This window comes from Ammodytes marinus, assembly GCF_949987685.1.
Source record: "Ammodytes marinus genome assembly, chromosome: 11".
Classification (NCBI taxonomy): Eukaryota; Metazoa; Chordata; class Actinopteri; order Uranoscopiformes; family Ammodytidae; genus Ammodytes; species Ammodytes marinus.
In genome coordinates, this window is record NC_137215.1 from 28853130 (window position 1) to 28879971 (window position 26842).

The 26842-nt window shown below is 42.7% G+C and overlaps 1 protein-coding gene across 1 annotated transcript in view; it reads right to left on the reverse strand.

The window, feature by feature from the left end:
- The window catches only part of LOC307257918 (rap1 GTPase-GDP dissociation stimulator 1), a gene marked incomplete at its 5' end in the record, with an annotated part of 48772 nt that extends 22408 nt beyond the window's left edge, over positions 1–26364 (reverse strand). Inside the window, 4 exons of the mRNA XM_080037279.1 lie at positions 3274–3378; positions 24769–25118; positions 25393–26153; positions 26305–26364. Coding sequence (XP_079893405.1) covers positions 3274–3378; positions 24769–25118; positions 25393–26153; positions 26305–26364 — 1276 coding nt within the window. The remainder of the gene's footprint in view (positions 1–3273; positions 3379–24768; positions 25119–25392; positions 26154–26304) is intronic.
- Positions 26365–26842: the final 478 nt, after the last annotated feature.

Sequence of the window (26842 nt, forward strand, 5' to 3'; positions counted from 1 at the left end):
AAAGCATTTGATACTGTTGACCACCATTTGCTCCTACAACGGCTGCATGAAATTGGTTTTGATTATTCTACATGTAGCTGGTTTAGGGACAATCTCTCTGATAGACAGCAGTGTAAAACTGGGAAGCTACCAAACTGAGTTTTTAAAGGTCACATATTATGCTAAATGCACTTTTTAAATGTGTTCTAACATATCCATGGGTCCACGGTGTGCCTAGAGACTGCCAAAATATTTAAAAAAATAACAATCTCTCCTTTTCTCACTCTCCCCCTTTCTGAAACCCCCACCCCTCCCCCCAATATACTCCAGTCAGAATTCTCCTCGTTTCTGACCTCAAAAACGGGAAAGCCAGAAGCTTCCACTGTGCAGCCCACACCCCTATTTCTTATTGGTCCACGGCCCTGACAGACAGAGGGCGAGGCGTATCTGGCTTCGCTTCCGGACAGGGGGCGGGGGGAGCTCAAAGATTGTATATTTACGAGGGGAGCTGCAGCTCTTTTTAAAAAATAGGCCATTGTGAGATTAGCTGAACATCAGCATAGTACAATACATTATCTGAAAGTTTTTTTCAGCAAACAATTAAAGAAAAACGTATTAGGGACCACTAAGACCATATAATATGGTGTATAATAGAACCGAAAAGTGTATAATATGGGAGCTTTAACAGTTACAAATGGTGTTCCACAGGGTTCAATTTTAGGTCCAGTCCTATTCTTCTTCTATTCTATTTACTTCAATAACATTGTTTCATCGCTACAAAACTGTCAAGCCCATTTGTATGCTGACGACACAGACTGTATTGCATTTCTGATTCGGTGCATCAATCTATTCAGAACCTACATAGCTTTTTTAACACCCTGCAGGACTGTCTAGTGGACCTCAGGCTTGTTCTTAATACAGACAAAACAAAATATATGTGTTTCTCCACAGCAAATACAACAATAATGGATCTCCAATTGAAAGAGTCACTGAATATAAATATCTTGGCATCTGGATAGATAAAAAACTCACTTTTAAATTTCACATAAAAAATCTTGTATGTCGTCTGCAACAAAAGATTGGATATTTGTATAGGAACAAAGCCACCTTCCCGGATTATCGAGGAAGTTTTTACGTCTGTTCTTGAGTACGGTGATTTGGTTTATCGGCACGCATCACATTTGTGTCTTAAACTCCTAGACTCTGTTTTTCACTCTGCATTAAGGTTCATTACAGGAGATGCTTATGACACACACCATTGTGTTTTACACTAAACAAAAATATAAACGCAACACTTTTGTTTTTGCTCCCATTTTTCATGAGATGGACTTAAAGATCTAAAATTCATTCCAGATACACAATATTACCATTTCTCTCAAACATTGTTCACAAATCTGTCTAAATGTGTGATAGTGAGCACTTCTGCTTTGCTGAGATAATCCATCCCACCTCACGGGTATGCCACATCAAGATGCTGATCTGACATCATGATTAGTGCACAGGTGTGCCTTAGACTGTCCACAATAAAAGGCCATCCTGAAATGTGCAGTTTTGTCTCACAGCAAAATGCCACAGATGCCACAAGCATTGAGGGAGCGTGCAATTGGCATGCTGACAGCAGGAATGTCAACCAGATCTGTTGCTCGTGCATTGAATGTTCATTTCTCCACCATAAGCCGTCTCCAAAGGCGTTTCAGAGAATATGGCAGTACATCCAACCGGCCTCACAACCGCAGACCACGTGTAACCACACCAGCCCAGGACCTCCACATCCAGCAGGTTCACCTCCAAGATCGTCTGAGACCAACCACTGAGACAGCTGCTGAAACAATTGGTTTGCATAACCAAACAATTTCTGCACAAACTGTCAGAAACCGTCTCAGGGAAGCTCAACTGCATGCTCGTCGTCCTCATCGGGGTCTTGACCTGACTCCAGCTCGTCGCCGTAACAGACTTGAGTGGGCAAATGCTCACATTCGATGGCGTCTGGCACGTTGGAGAGGTGTTCTCTTCACGGATGAATCTCGGTTTACATTGTTCAGGGCAGATGGCAGACAGCGTGTGTGGTGTCGTGTGGGTGAGCGCTTTGCTGATGTCAATGTTGTGGATCGAGTGGCCCATGGTGGTGGTGGGGTTATGGTATGGGCAGGCATCTGTTATGGACGAAGAACACAGGTGCATTTTATTGATGGCATTTTGAATGCACAGAGATACCGTGATGAGATCCTGAGGCCCATTGTTGTGCCATACATCCATGAACATCACCTCACATTTCAGCAAGATAATGTACGGCCCCATGTTGCAAGGATCTGTACACAATTCTTGGAAGCTGAAAATGTCCCAGTTCTTGCATGGCCAGCATACTCACCGGACATGTCACCCATTGAGCATGTTTGTGATGTGCTTGACCGGCGTATACGACAGCGTGCACCACTTCCCACTAATATCCAGCAACTTCGCACAGCCATTGAAGAGGAGTGGACCAACATTCCACAGGCCACAATTGACAATCTGATAAACTCTATGCGAAGAAGATGTGTTGCACTGCATGAGGCAAATGGTGGTCACACCAGATACTGACTGGTTCTGAGTCCCCAGACCCCCAATAAAGCAAAAAACTGCACATTTCAGAGTGGCCTTTTATTGTGGACAGTCTAAGGCACACCTGTGCACTAATCATGATGTCAGATCAGCATCTTGATGTGGCACACCTGTGAGGTGGGATGGATTATCTCAGCAAAGCAGAAGTGCTCACTATCACACATTTAGACAGATTTGTGAACAATGTTTGAGAGAAATGGTAATATTGTGTATCTGGAATGAATTTTAGATCTTTAAGTCCATCTCATGAAAAATGGGAGCAAAAACAAAAGTGTTGCGTTTATATTTTTGTTGAGAGTATATGAAAAGGTTGGGTGGTCCTCTCTTAAAGAAAGACGTGATGCACATTGGCATATTTTTATATACATAAAGCCCTGACCGGAAAGCTACCACTCTATTTGACAGAAATGCTGCATATTTCAGATGGGCTTTATCAAACCCGCTCAACTGACATGCTCATGTTATACAGTATGTTCCATACACCCGGTCTGACCTTGGTAAAACTGTCTCTTTGTAAGCTTGCTGTGTATTTTTTATTGTATATCGTGTATTTGTAATACTCAACGTCATTGTAAAAGAGGGTCACCCCTCAATTGATCTTTCAAGGTTAAATAAAGGAAAATGAATGAATGTATGCAAGCACAGCAGTTTGAATGTAACGGGCCTGTGTTTGAGGTTTGTTTAATGACTTACTCTTTTCCAGCAGAGCAGACAGCACCGTGTCCAAATGTGGCTGGAGTTCCTCCTCAATCAGCTCTGTACTCACACTGAGAGCCTTTAAGGCTTCACTCAGGGAGTCTGTAACAAACACACACACACACACACACACACACCACCAAAAGTTAAGAGTATGCATGTTTCAAAAGTATTCCTTATCCCATTTTAAACCCATAATAAATTATAATAATTCATTATTGATAGATTCCTTTAAAATAATAAGATAATAAAGTATGCAGCTGGAAAAGTCAAATGTTGTGTCAAAATATGACACCTTCTTAGAAGCATAGTGTCACATAGACTTTTTCTACCTACAATGTCAGTGACTAAACCATCTCCAGCTTATAAGTGGAAAGGTTTAATTTAAACTGACTACTGCTGGCATGGAAAAAAGCACAAGCAGAAACCAAAGAAGCCAATGAAAAACATATACAATACAATACAATACAATACAGTAATTACAAACAAACACACACAGTAAGGAGAGACCTGCAGATGGTAATCACCACAACTACTAATCCTTTGTAAGACGATTGAAAATAGCCTGAGTGGGAAGACAGCTCAGCCTGCTAGGTCAGGATCTAACCCCCATGTTCTCCTGTGTGTGTCTATGGGCTTCTATGTATGTTTGACAAGATAACAGGCGAGCAATTTTTAAATCGGTCCCACGGAGTACTGGGAGGGAATCCCCAGGGTGCTTATTACAGATCCTTCCATAACACTGCATGTTACCACATACAGTATATACACATGCATTGCATACATGTGCTACATTAACATGCAGGGGGTATAAATCCCATCACTGTGAAGCCTATTACGTTAATTGGAGGCTTAGACTTGTGGCAGGGAGCTGTTGGTTCATGACCACCTATATGATTCATTGTAAATCTGTATATGTATGATGTTCCCTGTGCATTGTGTGCCTTAGCTCAGCACTTAGCAAGACAAAAGTTAGCAGCAACAATATCTTAAGTGTGTGTCTTTAGCTTTTTAATGGAGTGCTACTGGCCACTTAATAGTTTCTGTCCCAACCCTTTTGAGTTCAAGTCTTATTCTATTGTTGTATTCCTTTCTTGCTGAATGTATTGTTTTTTATTTACTTAGTGCAGGCCCTCACGATGACTGAGGGGCCTGAAATTATTGTTCTGCACCTTACTTTTTCTTATTATAACGTCCGCTGTTTTTCTAGCTGAAACTCCTCCCACAGTTATGCGCAGAAATGCATACCTTTCACACAACATGCATCCCAGCTCCAAGGGGGTGTGCTATTATGTTTCTAAGGAATCCCCCACAAGGTGGCACTGTTATTAAGCCGTGAATGAAAAAAGTTTGAGAGGCCACGCCCCTCACACCGTAAGTCCGATTTACTTTTTTGATACCGCTCTCCAACTCCAGGTGCTCTACAAAAATGCCTCTGGGACCAGATAAGTCCACCTGGAAATATTTTAGCTAATTTGCATAAACTGAAAAACAGGTTTTTCACTACAACTGTCTATTATTTTACTTTATCAACACCAAATTCATCACAAAGTATGGAAGAATGAGATACAGATGTCTATAAAAGATGAGTAAGATAGCTTGAAAAACATGGCTGACATTGACCAGAACGTTTATGCAGGGGTGGGGCTTAGCAGCTAATTGGCCATTGGTCCTATCATCATAAAACTTGCTGGATAAAAACACGTTTGGTAGTATAGCTCCAAAGGCTTTTCGAGCCGAACCCATAAGGATGAGAAAACCATTTAGCTAAAAAATGCAAAGTTTGACAGGCCATGCCCCTCGCCCCCTGACTCTAATTGACCTGAAATGTCTTACACATGTACAGCTCATGGTGCTCCACAATAAAGCCTCTTGGACCATAGGGGCCAGCCATGATAGATTTTACCTAATTTGCATAAACTGAAATACAGTCACATGACATTTACTTTATGGATTTCCAAACTATCATTACCAAATTTTGTACACAGCCTTTCCCCTGAAAAACACATTCTACCTCTACTGCACGTCTGCGTCCGACTTTTTTTCACCGACCGTGTAAACACACTACAGCGGGCACACATCCAACCTCGGACGCGCTGCCGACGGCCGTCTGACGCACGTCTGCAGCGACGCTTCACTTTACCTCAGGAGGCTCGCCTATTTTTTCGGTGAGACGCACGTCTCTCTGCTTTAACTGATAGAGAAATGCTCTGTTGACAGTCATACCAGCAGCATTCACTGTAGTTCTACGGCTTCCCGGTGTGTCCCTTTCAAAATAAAACACCCCACAAGCGAAAATGGGAAAAAAAAGGAAGGCAACCAGGTACTAGGTTTACTGTTGAACCTCAATATTAATCATATGCATCATAAAATGACATGACACAACTTAATATGGGAATTATCTATGAAAACTCTGTGTAGAAAGACAGGGCTTCAAGGAGCAGCGCTGCAGCAGGAGTGCAGTTGAGACGTTCCATGTGTGGCCGAAAAAAGCGCGAGAGAGGCAGCACTAACGGAAGGCGACACGCTCCAGAGGTAGACGCAGGATGTGTGTGGAGGCTGTTAGGGGACCGTCATACACATGTGTATACAGTTTTAGTGAGATAGCTCAAGAAAAATGGCCGCCGTTGACGAAAACGTCTTCAAAATCGAGCTAGGCCAATGGGGGGGACGGGGACGGGGGCTTACAGTTTATAATTATTATTATCATTGTTATTATTATTATTGTTGTTGTTATTATTATTATTATGACAATTCTAGGGGGAATCAGGCATTTCATTGCTGAGTATGTGATAATGTTGTAGTGGAGACCACCTAAACTGAGAAGTCATTACCGAGAACAGAGTGTACCGAGACCAAGACAAGACCTTTATAAAATGGTCTCGAGACCGGTCTCATGTACTACAACACTATGTGACAAATAAGAACTTGAAACTTGAAGTTTGAATCCTACAAAAAATGCTATATTCAACTGCTTCAACTGCCTGATTTGTATTTCAAATGTTCTTCTTCTTTCACCAGCCTGTGGACAATCAAATCTAATCTAATGAGTTTTTATTTAAATAGCCCAAAATCACAAATAGCCTGTTGCCTCATTGGGCATCCAAGACCACTGAGAAGGGGTATGTTATATTATTTTAAATGAGGAAATTTGCTTTTTTGTCTTTTCAAATTAGTTATTTGTAGTTGTAGTATTGAAAACAATGCAACAAACAATGGGCTAGTTTGCTCAGTAAATAATATGCAGATCATTCGGCAGTGTCCTGTTAGGTCTACACTGTTTTACGGTGTACATTTGAACCATTGTCATACTGACCTTACAGGTTGTCTAATGTTGTGTGATCATATTTTCAGCAACAAAACTTATCCAAGATAGCATTGGGGTCTGACGATAGGATCACATTTCCTACTCTCATATGTTCCTGCAAATACCATACTTCCTCTTAAATTGCAAGCCAATTATGTCATAGCATTATGTATGCTGAAGAATCTGTTGTAAACAGATATGCTTGTTATGTTAGCAGAAACTTTTTTATAAAAAGTAATTGAAATGTACTGCAGCTAGCTGAACTATTAAATGTCCCCTTTGTTGGTTATGCTGCAAGTAGTAAAAATATAAAATTAAGTATTTTTCATGCCTTTATACTTGTACGCTCAGCTAGAGATAGATCTACAAATGGATGACTGTCTTCTTCTTAAGACACTAAGGCCCAATCTAGATCCACCCCCTACACCCTATCCCTATCCACTATCCCTCCGTTTGCGCGTTCGCGGAGAGGGCCCGCCATATTGAGTTCCGTCCCAAACCACCAAGCCTCTAGTGTAAGTGGGTTATAAAGCCCTCGATCACCGAGTCTGCATCGATGGAGGCTTAGCCCTACGTTTGACACGTGTCCGCCAATCAATTATGTCCGGAATGGAAGAGCCAAACCTACAAATGAGAGTTCCATGGAGTTTGTTTCCCGAATTATACATTTAATTACCTCAAACAGACATTTGATTGATTATTTTTATGCATAGCCCTAAATGACGGAACCGGAGGGTAGCCTACAATTTAGCATATTGGAACGATGTTGTTTTACACTTGTTGAATTGACTATGCCACTTGTCTACCTTTAGTGTTTTTTCAGGGCCGTGGATAAAAGATAAAACGAAGCAGATGAAGAAAATGCCCACAAGTTAATAAGGGACAGTGATTATTATTTCCTTATATTGTTTGTAAGATTTGTGTTACTGTTATTTAAAGCCAATGAGGGGTAGTAATAGCGGAGGTGACGTCAGTCAGCCGAAGCGTCTATGCATGACTTTTCTTATTTTTGACCATCCTTGCAGTGCATTATAATTTATGCACACTAATTAACTGCCGCGATTCGCGGGTGTAATGGCAGATTAACGTATGACAAGTGGAATACATGCCTTTGCAGACTATTGTTCTTTTCCCTGGTTGTGTATGCTGCTGTGCATGTAAACTAAAAGGATAATTAAGCAGCGGATCAAACACCCACCCGTTTTCCCACATACTGAGCTGGTAAAATTTAGAATATGCAGTTAGAAAATGTTTAACAAAAAATTAATTATGCAGCCAAAGAAGCATGGGAGTGAGTTTGTTTTTATTCAATACTACATTTTATCCTCACATGCGTATATTATTATGAATGTAGGCTAAAGAGTGTTTCAGGTCAATGCTTTGTATACGATTATCATCAATATCCTTTCTGAAATGTTCTGTGTACAGGTTAAGCATAAAATAACTTGGACTTGAAGGTAAAGCGATAGCAAAACAAGCCTAAAAAAATACAAGGTTCTTATCGTTACCGAATTTAAATATTGCTGTTTAAAATTTAAATGCGGTGGAATTTTATTTTATGGTGAGAAATAAAGACTGAACAAACTTCCTGTTTCCGTCTGACAGAGGCGAGGGCTTGCCAAAGTCGCACCGTTGTTATACCCTCCCTTTAATGATCGAGTGGCACTCCACGGCCGCGAGGGTGACTCCACAGCGAGTGACACTCGCTCACGGAGTGGGAGTGCCTAGGGAGTCATTTGGGATTGGGCCTAAGGGTGTATTCACACATGCCGTGTTTAGTTCGGTTGAAACAAACTCAGATGCACTTCACTTCAGTGCGCATCTGTCAGGCAGGTGTGAATACAGCAATCGCACTCGGGTGCGGACCAAACAAACGCTCCGAGACCCAGCTGAAGAGGTAGTCTCGGTGCGTTTCCAAACGCACTCTGCTGCAGTTCGTTTGTGGTGTGAATTTGTCCAGACTCGATCCGACCCAAATGCAGGAGGCACTGTGCCTTTTATTTCTTTTCTTTTTTAATAAATTGCAGTCAGCTTCACATTATGGGAAAGTGTTGTTGTCGCCATTGTTAGGACGATAAGTTGTGGTTTGACCGGGAGCCCAGAACAATATATTACATTTGTTCGAGAGGACGCATAAAAATGCTGAATGTGTTCAGCGATCAGATGAAGGAGAGGGGAGCATCTCCCGCACAGTGCATACAGGTTCATGCTGCGCAAGAAGTGTGTGTTTTTATTTTGCTTCCCATGTACGGGATCGTCAATACTATCCCCGTGTCAGTTTGGAGCTGAGCCGAGCCGAACTGACTCCCACCTGATCAGTGATGCCGCTAACGCGTTACTTAGTAACGCATTACCGGCATCGGACCTATTTTTTCAGTAACGAGTAAAAAAGTAAAAAATTAGTAAAAAAAAGAGCATGTTTTAAATTGAGATATATGGGTTTCAAAACCTGTAAAGTAACGTTTTAAGTAACTTGTAATCTAACTTAGTTACTTTTAACATCAAGTAATCAGTAAAGTAACTAAGTTACTATTTTAAGGAGTAACTAGTAATCAGTAATCGGATTACTTTTAAGTAACTGTGGCAACACTGCAGCTGATACACAGCTTAATCAGCTGAGTGTCAGCTTGAGCTTATTCTTTTCGCTAGCCGCACGTCCAGCAGCAAAAATACAGTAAAAATTATGTTTCACATCGTAGGCTAGAAGCCACATAACGTGGCATTGTCATAGGGCTACATATTATAACCATATGCAACAACAATAATTTGATTTTTTTCTTCTTTATTTATAGGCTAGATGTAGGCTTTTTTATAATTTTTTAACCCAATATTATATCATTGATATATTTCGCAGTTTCTACTTCGTGCTTCCTGCTTCTCTCTACCCCAGAATGTCTGTCCAATGAATGAATGACCTCAGATCACGTGTGGTTTTGCTTCGTAATGCTGGTTCACTTACAAAAGGGTCAATATGAAAGCGGACCACACCAAACAAAAACAATCTAAATTCTATTTGGTCTGGACCAAAACAAGTGAACTAGCGGACTTTCTCAGTGTGAATACACCCTTAGAGGTTTGTCTGGGTCATTTGACTTAGTGTCCTTATACAAAAATAATTATTCAAAAACATGTTAAAGTAGGGAACTTTCTGTGGGTTCCTTTTCAGGGTTTATGTTGACAGTGTCTTAAGTTCAACCTATACACTGAAACTGAAATAATTCAAAGGTCACCTACTATATAGTAACTTGCAGTTAGATTCAGGGCCAATCAAAGAAGACTAGGGGCCTATCCGAAAAGTATTTTTTGCATAGGAAATGTCCTTTCCTATCGAGATGACCCGGAAGTACTCGGCAGATAGGTGATCCGAATTCTCAAAATGCTTAGGAAAGGCATAGGAAAGGAGCCTCGATTCATCCTTTAACCCTCCTTTAGCATAGGTTACTCCGGACCAACCTATGCTAAAGGAAAGGAGATAGTGGTATCCCATAATCCTTTACGGCGGCAAGATTTAAAGCAACAGGCCACCGCCGGAGTTTACCGACTCTACACGAATACGAACGAGAGGTAAAACAGAAGAGAGGAGAGGAGAAGAGAAGAGAGGAAGATTTAACTCGGCTAAAACAAAATACCCCCCGCCCCCCCACACACACACACACAGGCTAAAGATAATAAAGAACTCATAAAAGACCAACATCATAATAGTTATTTTCATAGCACATAATTTACACCATAAGAAAATAAAATACCAACTTCACATTTAATGAAGTTACTGGGGGCAGTTCATTTCAACATCAACACAAGTGTAGCCTCTTTTTATTCCACATGTGAATTGGGATATATGGGAGTGATTCTCACTCTGTTGGCGACAACCTGATTAAAATCAATATGAAAAGAACGCATGGATCAAACGAGCGCTTGTTGTAGTCAATTTTCGGAGAATAGTCTATAGTGTAGTTTCACGCTAGTGACTCACGTCAGCAATATTCGCCGTCGCGCAATGACGTCGGTTAGGAAAAGTGGAGTCGAATTCATTTGAAACAGCGCTGTCCTTTCCTATGTTCGATAGGAAGCACCTTTCATCTCTCCTTAACCCCGATGACGTTTAGGGGTTAAGGTATAGGAAAGGAGGCTTATAGGTTAGGAGATTGGACTTTTCGGATAGGCCCTAGGCTTTTTGGAAGGTGAAGAGACAGGCTCTAAAATGGAGCGTTTCAGACAGAAGATGAAAAGGGGAGATTCAGCAATGGCACTGTGAGAAATGTAAAGGCCTTTCTGGACACTACACCTATAAAACAGTTGAGTATAAACCCAAATAATAATTTTGAATGAGGAGAATGTTTGACCTTTACAGCGAGAAAATATGTATTTTACTCTAATGTATTTTGGAAGGCTGTATATATATTTAAGACTTATTTCTTGGGTACAATTTAAAATGGCCCTTATATGATTAGGCCCCATATACAGTTTCCTTTTTACACCTTGCATCACACTATAACTGTACATCAGGTTAGAACATTTGTTCTAAGGCATTCTCATTTCTGTTTTATGTTACAATTCCCTCCCTGCTCAATAAGTGAGATATACTGTGATAGTATATATCTCTTTACCCATGTGATCTGTATAGTTTCACAAATAATTCATAGTGCATTTAATCTTTAGTGATGTAGTTCTTTTTTATCAGGTAAATCATTAATAAACTAATTATTTACCTAAATTAATTTAAAAATCAAAATAATGATATCATGGTGTATGAAGTCAATGTAAGGATGAGCTAGACTGACATGTATTGTCCCAGTGGGAGATGTGTTGTCAGAGCCAGTGCAACACAGAAACATACTGTTGATACGCACAGGTTTGATTTCTACTTCACTCTTCATTCAACCATATCTATCTATCTATCTATCTATCTATCTATCTATCTATCTATCTATCTATCTATCTATCTATCTATCTATCTATCTATCTCTATAGTCATCACAAAGCTCGTTCACAGTCCCTGCCTACAATCATATAAACCACAGTTGGTATTACACGTCATTACTCACACACACACACACACACACACACACGCACGCACGCAAGGATGTGTTAGATATGTTGCTACTCACCAGTGTCTGTCATGGCTGCTAGGCTCTCTGCTGACTGGCTCTCTGCCTCTGCCTGGTAGCACTGTGTGTGTGCGTGCGAGTGTGTTTGTGTGTGCGCCAAAGGGTTTGGGTGTGTGGCTAGCAGAGGAGCTACCCTCCCTTCTCAAGATCAGGTGTACATCAGGTCTGTCTCTTATCAGTTTCTCTCTACTCTTTGCTCTCACTCCCTCAATCCCATCATCAAAGTCTCTCTATCTCTCTCTGTCTCTCTCTCTCTCTCTGTATCTATAAATATCTCTGTATCTCCTCCCCCCTCCTTCCCCTCCTTTCTGCGCTTGCGTTCTCTCTGTGTGCTCATTTGCTCTCTGTTCCCATCTCACTTTCTCTCTCTCTCTCTGGATTTAAAAATTCAAGTATGCTTTATTGTTTGGACAGTATGCATGTCAAACATCTACTGCATATAAGAATTTGTTATCCAACATAAAGAAATATAAAAAATTAAATATAACTCAATAATAATAGTGCAATAAAGAAATTCTAAATTATAGGATAATAATAATAATAATGATAATAATAATAATCATCATCACAAGGTAGCAAAGTGATGTAACAATTTAATCATAATTTTCCCTATTTTAGAAAAAGCCGCAGATTGAGGAGCAGTCTATTAAACTCTGTTATTGTTTCACAATTCACATGTGGAAAAAAAGAGGCTACATTAAAAAAAGAGGCTCTTCATTAAATGTGAAGTTGGCATTTGATTTTCTTATGGTGTAAATTATGGGCTACGAAAATAACTATTATGATGTTGGTTTTTTATTAGTTCTTTATTATCTTTATGGGGGGGGGGGGGGTTCTCCTCACTTCTGTTTTACAGCGTCTCTCGTTCGTATTCGTGTAGAGTCAGCAAACTCCGTCGGTGGCCTGTTGCTTTAAATCTTGCCGCCGTAAAGGATTATGGGACACCACTATCTCCTTTCCTTTCGCAAAGGTTGGTCAGGAGTAACCTATGCTAAAGGAGGGTTAAAGGATGCATTGAGGCTCCTTTACTAAGCAATTGTAGAATTTGAACCACCTTACTTCCGGGTCATCTCGTTAGGAAAGGAAATTTCCTGTGCAAAAAAGAGAACAGAGTCTCTTGTTGCATAGGAAAGGAGCCTCGATGCATCCTTTAACCCTGCTTTAGCATAGGTTACTTCTGACCAACCTTTACGAAAGGAAAGGTGATAGTGGTATCCCATAATCCTTTGCAGCGGCAAGATTTAAAGCAACAGGCCGCCGGCGGAGTTTACCAACTCTACACTTAAAAGGAGGCTTAAAGGATAGGAGATTTGACTATTCATACAGTGCGTTCCAAATTATTATGCAAATGATATTTTTCTCAGATTTTCCTAAATATTCGATGCAAATGACAGTCAGTATAATTTAAAGCTCCCATATTATACACTTTTCGGTTCTATTATACACCATATTATATGCTCTTAGTGGTCCCTAATACGTTTTTCTTTAATTGTTTGCTGAAAAAAACTTTCAGATAATTTATTGTACTATGCTGATGTTCAGCTAATCTCACAATAGCCTATTTTTTTAAAAGAGCTGCAGCTCCCCTCGTAAATATACAATCTTTGAGCTCCCCCCGCCCCCTGTCCGGAAGCGAAGCCAGATACGCCTCGCCCTCTGTCTGTCAGGGTCGTGGACCAATAAGAAATAGGGGTGTGGGCTGCACAGTGGAAGCTTCTGGCTTTCCAGTTTGTGAGGTCAGAAACGAGGAGAATTCTGACTGGAGTATATTGGGTGGGGGAGGGGTGGGGGTTTCAGAAAGGGGGAGAGTGAGAAAAGGAGAGATTGTTATTTTTTTAAATATTTTGGCAGTCTCTAGGCATACCGTGGACCCATGGATATGTTAGAACACATTTAAAAAGTGCATTTAGCATAATATGTGACCTTTAAGTCATCAACCGTTAAAGTATGATTCACATTTTATTGAACAAACCTCCCAATGATAACAGTATTTTCTTTCAAAAATGAAAAACTCAAAATGCACCGTTCCAAATTATTATGCACAACAGAGTTTCAAAACATTTTATAGGTTGTGAAGAACTAAAAATGGCCATTTGTTGAATTTGCAGAATGTGAAGGTCATATTTAGTGAAATCAAAAGCTATTTCAATCAAAAACATCTGAACAGGCCAAGTTACATGTTAACATAGGACCCCTTCTTTGATATCACCTTCACAATTCTTGCATCCATTGAACTTGTGAGTTTTTGGAGAGTTTCTGCTTGAATGTCTTTGCAGGAAGTCAGAATAGCCTCCCATAGCTGCTGTTTTGATGTGAACTGCCTCCCAACCTCATATATGTTTTGCTTGAGGATGCTCCAAAGGTTCTCAATAGGGTTAAGGTCAGGAGAAGATGGGGGCCACACCAAGAGGTTCTCTCCTTTTATGCCCATGGCAGCCAATGACACAGAGGTATTCTTTGCTGCATGAGATGGTGCATTATCATGCATGAAAATGATTTTACTATGGAAGGCACGGTTCTTCTTTTTGTACCACGGAAGAAAGTGGTCAGTCAGAAACTCAACATACTTTGCAGAGGTCATTTTCGCACCGTCAGGGACCCTAAAGGGGCCTACCAGCTCTCTCCCCATGATTCTGGCCCAAAACATGACTCCGCCACCTCCTTGCTGACGTCGCAGCCTTGTTGGGACATGGTGGCCATTCACCAACCATCCACTACTCCATCCATCTGGACCATCCAGGGTTGCACGGTCGGCACTCATCAGTAAACAAGACTGTTTGAAAATTAGTCTTCATGTATTTCTGAGCCCACTGCAACCGTTTCTTAGCCTGGTTCTACCAGACCATCGTACTTAATTTCATTTGTACAGAAGGTCTGGAATACCTTGGAATAAATATCACACCAAAATTAGACGATTTGTTCAAAGAAAACTACACTCCTATTGATAAGATTAAAGCAGATTTGTGTAAGTGGTCAACTTTACCATTATCCCAGTTAAGAAGAATAAATGTTATAATAATGAATATTCTACCAAGATTGAACTTTCTTTTCCAAATGTTACCATGTTTTTTATCTGCAGCATTTTTTAAACCATTAAACAAAGATATTTCTAAATGTATCTGGTGCAATAAAAAAACAAGGATAAGTTTGACAAACCTCATGAAACCAAAAAACATGGGGGGCCCTGGTCTCCCCAATCTCCAGTATTACTTTTGGTCAGCGCAATTACATAATTTAATATCATGGTCACTGGGGAGACAGGACTCATTGTGGGTCCAGATGGAGGCCAACTTTTTTGATCGCTTGCCTTTGGACTCCCTTATATTTATAAAAATAATTAATTTGATAAAAAACATGGATCAGTGCTTCACTGTCTACAATACACTATTAGCATGGACGGATTTTATTAGGACACTTGGCTTCACTAATTGTACTTATCAATATCCTGATTTGAAAAAACATTTAACATCAATTATTATAAGTAAATGGACAAGTTTGGGTATAAAACTATTTAGAGATGTATTCCATAAAAACTTACAACCAAAATCATTAATTGACTTAAGTGAATATGGCATCCCGAACACAGATTTTTTATAAATATCTACTGATCCGGAATGTTGTTGGATCACTAATCAAAGAAAAAAAGTTCAGTTTGGGACTATCAGAAATGGAGGATACATTCATTTCCTCAATTACAATTAAAGGAAAAATGTGTGAAGTGTATGATGTCCTATCAACAACTGTTACGGCTGGGCAGGGAGGACACAGGCGCGGAGACAGTACTAGTTTAAGATGTTTTATTTGCTGGAAAAACTGGGGGTTTGGGCTGTGATCCGGTGGGAGCTGGCTGGCATGGGGCTCCAGGGGGAGAGCAAAGGAGAAAGTCCAGGGAGATGAGCAGGCAGGGGGGTCCGGGATGGAGAGCTGGCTGACAAGGGCTGGAGCTGGTGGCAGGAGTCAAAAAAAGACAGAAATCAGGCGACGGAAAAATACAGTGGAAACTGTCAAAAATCAAGATGGCTGGAGAGTGACTGACAGAAACTAAAATCTGGCAGTGTCTGGAAGGTTGAACCGGGTATTTGTAGAGCAGTAGATTGTGATTGCTGGCAGCTGTGGATGCTGGTGCCTGACTCCTACACACCTGACTCCAACCCTGCAATCAGACCAGACAGAGACAAGGGAAATGGGGAAAAAAACAACACAAGGCCAAAAAGGCCCAGAGGGGTATACTACGAAGCGAGATTAAGGGCTGAGCGAGGTCTGTTGAGTCTAAAGCCAGAGTTTTCAGTATCACGAAAGGTGGCTCTCCTTCTACCTGGCTAGATCACCGTGGTAACAGAGGCTGCACGGCTAACCTGCCCAGACCAGTTTTTGTTCCAGAGTTTGAGCTTAAATTCGGCTCTTAGAGCGCTGCCCTTCAAGGAAACTACACATTTTGAAATCCCGCGGACCTGACTATAATGTCTGAGCGATACTTTTCACTGAGTAAACTAGTTAAATCAGTAAACTTATTGATCAGCAAGTTAATGAACGAAACGAAGCCGTGACATAAGGCTTACATTAGAGTGAACTGTAACATCGCGCTGGGGCTTTTTGCCACATGCATACAGCTATTGATGCAGAAAATTTTAAATAGCCTAGACCTACTGTATGCAGCGCCACTCTATGCTCTCACCTCAAATGATCTGGCGATCTACACACACTGGCTCTTAATGAAGCGTTCTATAAAATCACAGGTTGCAACATTATTTCACTGTAGGCTTCTTTCTTTTCATCAGTAGCGATTACAGTTGGGACGTGACAAGTGACAGCTGTCACAGTCACAGTTCGGACATCGCTGCAGACTCGCAGGTTAAGCTTCTCACAGTAGATTCATATTTGTCCGTAAAATACAGACTACAGGTTTTGTATCTGGCTATTTATTTTAATGGTATTTATAAGATGCAAATAAAGGGCTATTAGCCTAAATCAAAATTGTATTAATTTTGATGTGGACAGTGGCCCAAAACTAAAGTGATTTTCCACATAGGCTATGCTATTCATTAGGGGACAGTGTCAGACTTAAATCAGATTCTTAAGTGTAGGATTATCAACTAGGCTAAATGGTGTACTGTTTAAATCCGAGTTCAACCTTTAATTGCTTTATAATGTCACGTTACGCACTGCGAGAACGATCTGTAAAATAATTAATCAATTCACTAGCCCAATTTTCTGACAACATTCCACTCTCTCCTTATTTGCAGTAAGAGTTTTTTTCGGCTCTCTGTTTTCTGCTGTTCTGTGATCATTCAGACTGACAAACTCTTCCTCTTGAGTGAAGTTAGCGACGCACTTTTTTTTTTTTTTTTACTCAGCTGCTCGTAATCAGTCCGTTTGTGTAAAGTTAGCGGCACAAGATCAGTCCAGTCTGTGGGGAAGCAGAGTCAAATGATGGGTCAAACGCCCCCTTTTATGGGGACGCGCACAGAGCCTGAAGCCGAAACCCTCGTTCAACATAAGAGGTTGATAACTTCCTTCGTGATACCGGTTAGCTCTGAGCGAGGGTATGTGTTATGTTGAACCAGATCAAAAAAAGAGAGCCGGGCTCTGTTGAGTTTGTTTCGTAGTATACCCCTCTGGCAGGATCATGACAACAACGGGTCATTCATGTTTTCAAACTTTATTAAAGATCTGGGAAAAGGACATTTTTTAAACTTTGATTTTAGTGGTTTTATGGTTTTATACATATGGACAAAAAAAGAATAAGTAAACACATACAATACATACACAACCCCCTCTCCCCTCCCTCACAGACAAGGTATACAGAAAAAAAGTGAAATAAATAACTAAGATAAAATGATTAAGAAAATAAGCTATAAATACACAAGAAACAAAACAAAGCTAAAACAAAAACAAAACTGGGGCAAACCTCACACCTTTTGGTTCCCTAAGTGCCGCAGCACTGGGCCCCATATAGCGGGGTATCTATGGGGGTGACCTGACAGCTCATGTCGTAGCCTTTCCTAGGGGTGGTTTTAAATGAAAATATTTGGGAAGGAAGCTAATTTGAAGTTCATTCATAAATTCTATCTCACACCAATAAAAATGCATAAAATCTCAAATGATAACCAAAGTGTCAGAGATGTAAAAAGGAAGAGGAAACATTTTTGCACGTTTTGGAAATGTAATTTGTTGAAGGACTTTTGGAATTATATTCATAGTTTTACGAAATCTGTTTTGGAATTGCAATTTGATTTCAGTGGCGGCTCCTGACAATAATCTCAGGGGGGGCAATTGTTGCCATGATGGGAAATATGACCCAAAATTAACCTAAATCAGATAGCATATGACAATGTCATATTGCATTTAACTGTTTGTTTTTCCTGTTCATCTGGCATAACCACTCTGGCAACATTAGACAAGCATTGCACTGTACAGTATTTTTGGAAATTAAGTTTGTTAATTTCTTGAATAAAATTATTTTAGCTCTAAAATGATTTAATTATCCGGCTGTGGCCATCACAGATAACTTGTCATCTACCAGTGTGCTCCTCAGATAGGCTTCCTTTAAAAGTTAGGAGACAAAAATGGATGCTGGCATAGCATGTGCAACATTAACAGTGCTAATCATCACATTGGTTTGGGTTACTACTGTCTACAGCACTTGGTAGGCGGGTTTATGTCGGACGGTGAAAGCAGCTGTCAGCTAAACGACGTTCAACAGCTGATCGCCGTTCAATAGCCGATCAGCTGTTGAACGGCGCTGGCTCGTATATGCAGATTGATGTTTAATGTTTGTTTTACCTTTTCTGAGAGATGATGCATAGGGGTGACACCCAAAGTTATCCATGCGGTCTCTGTGCTGCCATCAGGATGGATAAAAAGCCAGTATACAGTCCATATCATCATGCAGCGGCAGCAGGACAGAGCGTTAGCGCATTAGCATCCTGCTAGCCTCGTTAGCCGTTCAAACGAGCCCCGTGAAAATCCGCGTTTATAAGATCCCCCAATCCATCTTGGTAGATACTTGCTTGATGGTTACATTTTGTCTGGGAAAGACCTAGTCCGAGTCCGATCAAGTAAGTAGCTTGCCAGCCTAGCCTGAGTTGATATAAAGTTGTGTTGGTCTTGAATATGACCGCTCTGGGCTGCATACTGGACATGTGACTGTATCAGTCACTGTAATTGGTTTATTGTTTACTGTACGTATGACGACAACACGTTAGGGCGAGCACCCCTGGAACCCATAGAGATTGCATTGCGAGGCTTGCAGTTTGAAAAAAAAAAGTTTTACATTGATGTCTATGAGAGCGCTGGGGGCGATTCTCAACCAGCCCGACATCGCCCCAGAGTGACGGTACAGAGCACAGACGCTGATTGTACAATGATATTCAGACTTAGATGCAGGTAAAAACTGTATTGAAATCATAAATTATGATTATTAATACAAAAAAAAAAAAAAAAAACATCATTATTATTCATTATTATATTTTCGTTTTTTGCTGATATGGCTCAAGGAGGGCGGCGCCCTATCGCCCTCTATGGGCGAGCCGCCACTGTTTGATTTAAACCCTTGTCTTTTTTTATTAAATGAGTCTCTAGATTTTCACTTAGATATAAAAAAAAATCACGAATTTTGGATTCCATTAATCAGTTGTTTAGAGGAATATTCTCAAGTAGGTTGTCAACAATGATAATGAAATTATGTTATGATTTCTAAATATTTTATTTTATTATTTTAATACCATCATTAGTATTATTAGTACAGGTTTTTATTTTTTTCGACTGTGTGTTGTAGCCTATATGTGCCTGCATGTAGGCCTATATTGTTGGTGCAGGGAAGGGATACATGAACATTCTGTGTTAAGTATGTTTATCAATGTATATACCGATCCCAAATAAAAAGATGATAAAAAAAGAGATGAAGCACAGGATAAGACCATCTTTAAACTATGCAGTCGGTCGTTGCCAGCAAGAATGAGAAACACAACTAATTTATTTCAACATCTGAAAACATAACATCCCAGCGACCACACAAAGTATGAAAATGCACGCAACAACAAGTTTTAACCGCCGTCCTACCGCAGCTGTCAGCAGTGCGAGCAGGGGTGTTCAAAACAGCTGTCTATCGTGTCGTCTTTTGCGGCAGTTGCACCGTATGATACACAATCAAAAAGAAGCAAAGATATAACATATGCAGTTTCTTATTGAATAGCAAAAGACATGATGCCCATGAGCACAGTGGAGAAAGACGGGTTCAAAAAATATTTTTTTTAAACGGCACTGCCTTGTCTGTATGAAGAGTGCCGGGGACATCTGGAAATCCAGCTTGGGCGTGTGAAATACTTTGCCATAACCCTGGATCTATGGTCCAGTCGTACATTTGAGCCTTACATGAGCCTCACCATCCATTTTATCGACAAGGAGTGGGCTCTTCAAAGCAGGTGCTTACAGACGGCATATGTTCCCTTTTAAAAAAGATTAACTATGCTACCTGCATGAGTATGGCTTTGGTGTTTACTCAATGATTAAAACAGAGATCAAACCAGGTCAGTTTAAGCTCACCAAAGTGAACCCATACAGGTCAGACATGCCAAGACAGGGCTCCAGACTAACCTTTTTTACTAGGAGCACTGGTGCCCCTAACTCAGAACTTTTAGGGGCGCTAGCAGAAAATTTAGGGGCACACCTTAAATATACCTGCGACGCATCTATTCAAATGTTTCCCAATTTAACTAAATAAGGCCTACTGATATTGTATTATGCTGGCAATACAATATCAGTAGGTATATGTTTTGGACCAGATTGACAACAGATGATACAGTTCATTGTGTTTTTGATTTTGAATCACCATGTGAAATCCTTCAGACATTCCTTTAGGAAAAGGATTTTCTTTGCCCATTTTTACCACAGCCCCTTCTATATCAGAGTATTCTGTTTTTTTCCTCCTCTATTCTGGCTGACTCCTCTATAAGGAAAATAGTTATTGGCCCAAAAGCAAGTAGTAGTAGCTAGATGACATTATCAACTACTTTGCATTATATGCAATTCTGAAAGAGGCAAAATTAATAGAAAATGTTGACCAAGTAATTTACAAATTAACCAGGCCTATTTACAAACTCACTTTCCAAACTTTTTGGGTTGCCATATTACTACAAGGTTAGCTTTTTTATAGATATGCAGTAGCCTATTGAATGTGGACCTATAAACAAATTTTCGTGTTCACAAACGTCACCTGACACACGGTGCTGTCTGTCTGCTGGCTGCTCAGACTCAGCTCAGACTGCCCGTGTGACTTGTGAGTGCTGTCAACGGTGAGGAGTAGACAGAAGCCGTTGCTACTCTGCTCTCGTGAGCGCGGTGAAAAGAGTTGCAAGATGTGTCGCTGGTCTTTAACAGCCTTCGCTATGGTGGAAAGTCGGCATGTATAGCGGAAAAAGTCGCCAGTTGGCAAAATGTTAAAGACGTGACGAAAGCGGGACACTGAGAGGAGAGTAGGTCACGTGATCCGCGCAGTTGATCGTTTCACTGATCACTCGCGGACTGTCCCTTCTCTCTCTCTCTCTCTCTCTCTCTCTCTCTCTCTCTCTCTCTCTCTCTCTCTCTCTCTCTCTCTCTCTCTCTCTCTCTCTCTCTCTCTCTCTCTCTCTCTCTCTCTCTCTCTCTCTCTCTCTCTCTCTCTCTCTCTCTCTCTCTCTCTCTCTCTCTCTCTCTCTCTCTCTATGAAAACGAATCTCGGCGAATTTTTCACGCGCGTGCCCCTACTCGCATTGTCTCAAAAAATGCATTTGGTCGCAGTCTAGCCCTGACCCAAAGATAGGAGCGTCTGCCATTCCATGCCTCTGTACACAATGTTGTAGTTCTTCCTGGCTCAAGGAAAGCATTACGCGCCCCACACACATCCTGCGTCTACCTCTGGAGCGCGTCGCCTTACCTTACTGCTGCCTCTCTCGGACTTTTCTCGGACACACATGCAACGTCTCAGCAGCTGCTGCTGCTTGTTGGAAGTTTTATTTTGAAGGGGACACACCAGGAAATGGTGAAACTACAGCGAAAGCTGCCAGTATGAAGTCAATATGACTCTCAGCAGAGTATTTCAAAAATCACTTTACTGATTTATACGAGAGAGAGAGAGGGGGGTGTGGTCGGGGAAGAAGAAGGCCGTAGACACAGATAGAGCAACGGAAAACTGTTGCGCTCATCATGATCTTTTTTATTTCTTCACTATATTGGATCTCTATATGTGTCATTTATCCAAAAATGAAATGCCAGAACTAATTGGAAATTAGGTTTTGAATCCCTCGGATTTTGATTGCACAATTACATCGTGAAATAAAGGGATTATTTGCATATACGACTGAGGGATGTTTTATTTTGAAATAAACACACCGGGTAAACGTGTAACTAGAGTGAATGCTGCTGGAATGACTGTCAGCAGAGTATTTCTCTATCAGTTAAAGCACAGAGACGCGAGAGAGACGCGCTGCTCTCAGAAAAAAATAGGCGAGCCTCCTGAGGTGAAGGGGAGCGGCGCTGCAGACGTGCCTCCGACGCGCCTCAGCAGTGCGTCTGAGGTTGGATGTGTGCTCGCTCTACGTTGATTTCACAGTCTGTGACCAAAAGTCAGACGCAGACGCGAGGTAGACGCGCAGTAGAGGTAGGATGTGTGTGGGGCGCGTTAGGGTCTGCACAATCTGCCGTCCTTCACATAATTCCACCTCAACAGGCAAATGTTGAGGTGGAATACTGTGGCGGGTTTACCAGCATCACACGAGACTACAGCACTTGATATGGATGATTCTCTATTCCTTCTTAGTATTCTGAGATTCTATTTGATCTTTCATGTTTATGTTCAGACCTCTTGCCTGATTCGGTTGACCTTTGGTTTCGAAACAGACCTTTACTTTTCAGTAACTCCACCTTTTCTTTATTTGTTCTGTTTTTTATGCCTTGTGTGTCTTTATGAACAATGCTTCTCAAGAACATTTCAAGTATCTTGGTGTATTTTTCTCTTTTCTCATTTTGATTGCCTGTCAATATGATGCGACCACTTTGACCTTGGTGCAACAGTAGTAGCAAAACACCTTCCTCGACTGGTTTTGTAGTGAGTTGCATTCTCATCTCCTTGCCTTTGACTCTGGCTATCTCTAATCTCCTCTCCATTGAAATCCCCCCTCCTCAGCCCCCACTACTTTCTCTGTCTCCCTAAGGTGCAGAATGTCTTCACTACTTCCTCACTAATACACTACATCTATTAAATGCTCATTAGTTGATTATCAACTGCAGAGGGAAAGAAGCTGAGACTTAGATAAAAGTAGTGAGCCATGAAACAAACAAGCCCCTGGTGGGGGGTGGGGGGGCTGTGACTGCGAAATGTCATGCGTCTGAACAAAAACCCACTAAATGAACGGTTGGACTGGAAAACAGTATTATGTTTGTGATCTGTGTGGACAGGAGAAAAGTACGGTGGCCCTGAGAGCTCACAGCACTGCAACATCAGAAAACACATGCAAGAAGAGAAAACACTAGCAAATTAAGAAAACATCTTCATCAATTTGACAACACATGAGCAGCATTTAGAAAAACGCTGCAAATAGCCCAAAACACAGCGGAAGTAGGCCGAAACACGACGGAAGTGCTTCCGTAAGTGTTTCCAGAGGACACTTAAAAGTGATGCAAACGTCCAGACAGGCTTGTTGTTTATGCAGATTTTGACCATGATTTTGACTCACAGTGCTATTAAGGTTATCTTTCCGTCTACACTACCTAGCCTACGCTGTGTAGCAAATGTTGGCAATCTAAAAGTGTGATTAAAGCCGTTTTACTGGACTGTGGAGGAGACTGTGTGCAGGAAGACTGAGACACCATCTGTCTGAAATGTAAGTAGTCATATTTTTTTAATAATTATGGCCCATTGTTAGTTGAATGTCTGTGATGTCCTTTATCGTATCCCTCCTATAATAACCAACACTGACTGAAATGAGAGAATGCCGCTGGGTTTAGTTAGCGTCAGCGTCCGCTAGCTTAACCGTTAGCTTTAGGCTAACCGTTTGAGCTGTGGAGTCTTTGGCAACAATGACTGTGGCTGTGTCTTGATTCAGGGGTTGCAGCCTTGGTAGGACGCAGTCTCGCGGTCTATGAAGGCTATAGCCTATGAAGGCCGATTTTAAGGCCGGTTTTAAGGCCAACGAGCCTTGTTAAATGAGACGGTCTCCGCAGGTCTCGGTTTACGAGCATTTCCGGTTTACGTAACAAGCCGCTACCTTGCGTGACGACTCGCCACTCCTGTGCTGCCTAGCAACCCTGATTGCTGCCAACGGAGACAGCCCTGTCAACGGAGGAAAAAAGAAAAAGAAGTTGCCTACCAGACGAAAAGAAAAAAAAGTACAAGAAAAAAGAAAGGAAGATAAAAGTTAAGAAGATGGAGCAACACGTTGCTGTTTTGTTATTTTTTATTTTATTTTATGCCATCTCTGAAAAAAACGCAATGAATCTTGGGATATGTTGGGCCACGAAGGATACATCTGATGCAGCCTTCAAAACCGTGAAACGAAGGCTGCATTTCTCGGCCGCATATGAGGAGCCTTGCAAGGAGCCTTGCAAACGGGACAGCCTTTGCGCGCCGCTATGACGCAATCGGTCTTCAAATGCAGCCTACGTAGGGTGCAACCCCTGAATCAAGACACAGCCTGTTTGTTGTCGCCTGCAGCTCGTTTTTGTGAACTCACATTAGACCGTAGAGTTACGTATGTAACTCCGGTTCTATGAACCCTGGCGGTGCATAAGCACTGGATTTATCCGTCTCGCGCATGCGCAGTTTGAGTACCAATATCAACAAAGTCACCTGTGACCCTCGTGACACCGGAAGGGCTATATAGCCCGGTGTCTACAGAGGATCTGTTCCCAGAATGTTCTCGCAAACCACAAGACTTCTGAGTGACCTGTTACTCTGGCGGTCATCCAGGATTCATAGAACCGGAGTTACATACGTAACTCTACGTTCTATTTCATCCTTACTGACCGCCAGAGGCGGTGCATAAGCACTGGATGGCCAATACCAACAACGACACGAAGAATCCAAGCACTCACCTTACTGACTGGAGACAGCAGAGCTTGGCATCAGGACCACACCCATTGGATGGGGGGTGGCAACGTTGACACGGTAGAACCTTGAGAATGTGCTAGGCGAGGCCCATGACGCCGCGGCACAGATGGTCCCCAGGGGCACTCCTCTCAGGGCAGCCCATGATGTAGAGACGCTCCTGGTTGAGTGACACCTCACCCTGGATGGCGGAGGACGCCCACTGGTCCCGTAGGCATGTGCTATGGTATCCACAATCCAGTGGGACAGCCTCTGCTTTGTCAAAGCACGACCCCTGTTAGGGCCACCATGGAAAACAAACAGCTGCTCTGACTGACGAATACTGGCAGTAGCAGAAATATAAGCCCTAAGAGACCGCACTGGGCACAGCAGCTCAGACCCACACTCCACAGTTGGGGGATCGAAGCGCGCCAACTGGATGGGTTGGTTTAGGTGATTACATGGAAGCACCTTTGGTAAGAATGCAATGTTTGGCCATAGAGTGACCCCCGAGCCATCAGACTTCCACCTCAGGCATGTATCACTCACCGATAGGGCATGCAACTCCCCGTCCCGCTTCGCCGAGGTTATGGCGAGTAAAAAGGCAGCTTTCATGGACAGCCACTTCAACCCCCCTTGACCCAAAGGTTCGAAGGGAGGCGACGACAAAGCCTCCAGCACCAGTGGCAGGTCCCATGTCGGAGCTCATGGCTGTCGGGGGACGCAGCCTCAGAGCCCCTCTAAGGAACAGGGACACTAACCTGTGGCATCCTACCGTGGCGCTGTCAACCCTATCGTGTAGGGAGGAAATAGCAGCGACATAGACCCTCAGGGTAGAATGAGATCGGCCACTATCCAGGAGGGACTGCAGAAATTCCAGGACGGTGGTCACAGTGCAGTGCACTGGATCCACGGCCCTAGCTGCACACCAGTTTGAAAACAGCTTCCATCTGTTCCCGTACTGCAACCTGGTCGATGGTGTCCTGGCACTCAGAACAGTGTCTCTGACCGCTGCAGTGCAATCCCTCAGCAGCGGGTCGGGCCCTGCAGTGGCCAAGCCCAGAGCTGAAGGCGACGGGGGTCGGGATGCCAGATCTGACCCCCCGCTGTGACAGGAGATCCCTCCTGTCGGGGAGGCGCCATGGCGAGCTGCAGCAGTGCCTGAGCAGCAGTGGATACCAGGGCCTCCCCGGCCAAAAGGGGGCCACCAGAAGAAGCCGGTGGCCCTGCAAAAGGACCCTTTGGAGTGTCGGTAGAACCAGAGGCAATGGCGGATACGCATACAGCGGCCTGTCCGGCCAATCGTGTGCCAGCGCGTCCTAAAGGGCTGGACGCTTCTGCCCAGGAGAACCAGAGGGGGCAATGTGCCGACTCCTCCGAGGCAAAAAGGTCTACCTCTGCCCTGCCGAAGAGGCCCCACATTGACACAGCCGCCATTCCCCCGGTGGAGGCTTCTGTCGGAAGACTGCAGCCCGATTATTTTCCCCCGGCAAATAGGCTGCCCGTAGGCTGGCCAGACGGGGAGAAGCCCAAGTCAACAGGCTCCAGGATACCTGGAGAAGCCGTGCCGACCTGGTGCCCCCCTGATGGTTCACCTGGGAAACCGTGGCCATGTTGTCTGACCGGACCAGGACGTGTCGGCCTGCCTAATGGGGCAGAAAGCTGGCCAGTGCCAGCTGCACAGCCCGGAGCTCTAGCACATTGATGTGCTGTGTAGCGTCTCGGGCAGACCATCGTCCCTGCGCAGTCCTGCCCCGCCACACTGCGCCCCATCCTGAGAGGCAGGCGTCCGTTGTTACCGTCTCCCGGTGTGCCGGAATTGCACCCATAGGCACGCCTGTCGTCAGATACGCTCTCTCTCTCCATGGAGCCAGAGAGATGAAACACTGTAGGGTCACCTTGACCCTCCTTTGCCTGTGCCATCTGGCATCTAGGTGCAGGCTGTTCAGCCACATTTGGAGTGGGCGCAGCGACAGTAAGCCCAGAGGCACCACAGCTGAGGCAGCTGCCAGTTTTCTCACAAGCTGAAGGAATTGAATAAAAAACAGCCTTCTGCCGGCCGTGAAGAGGGGAAGGAGGCGGAGGATGTCG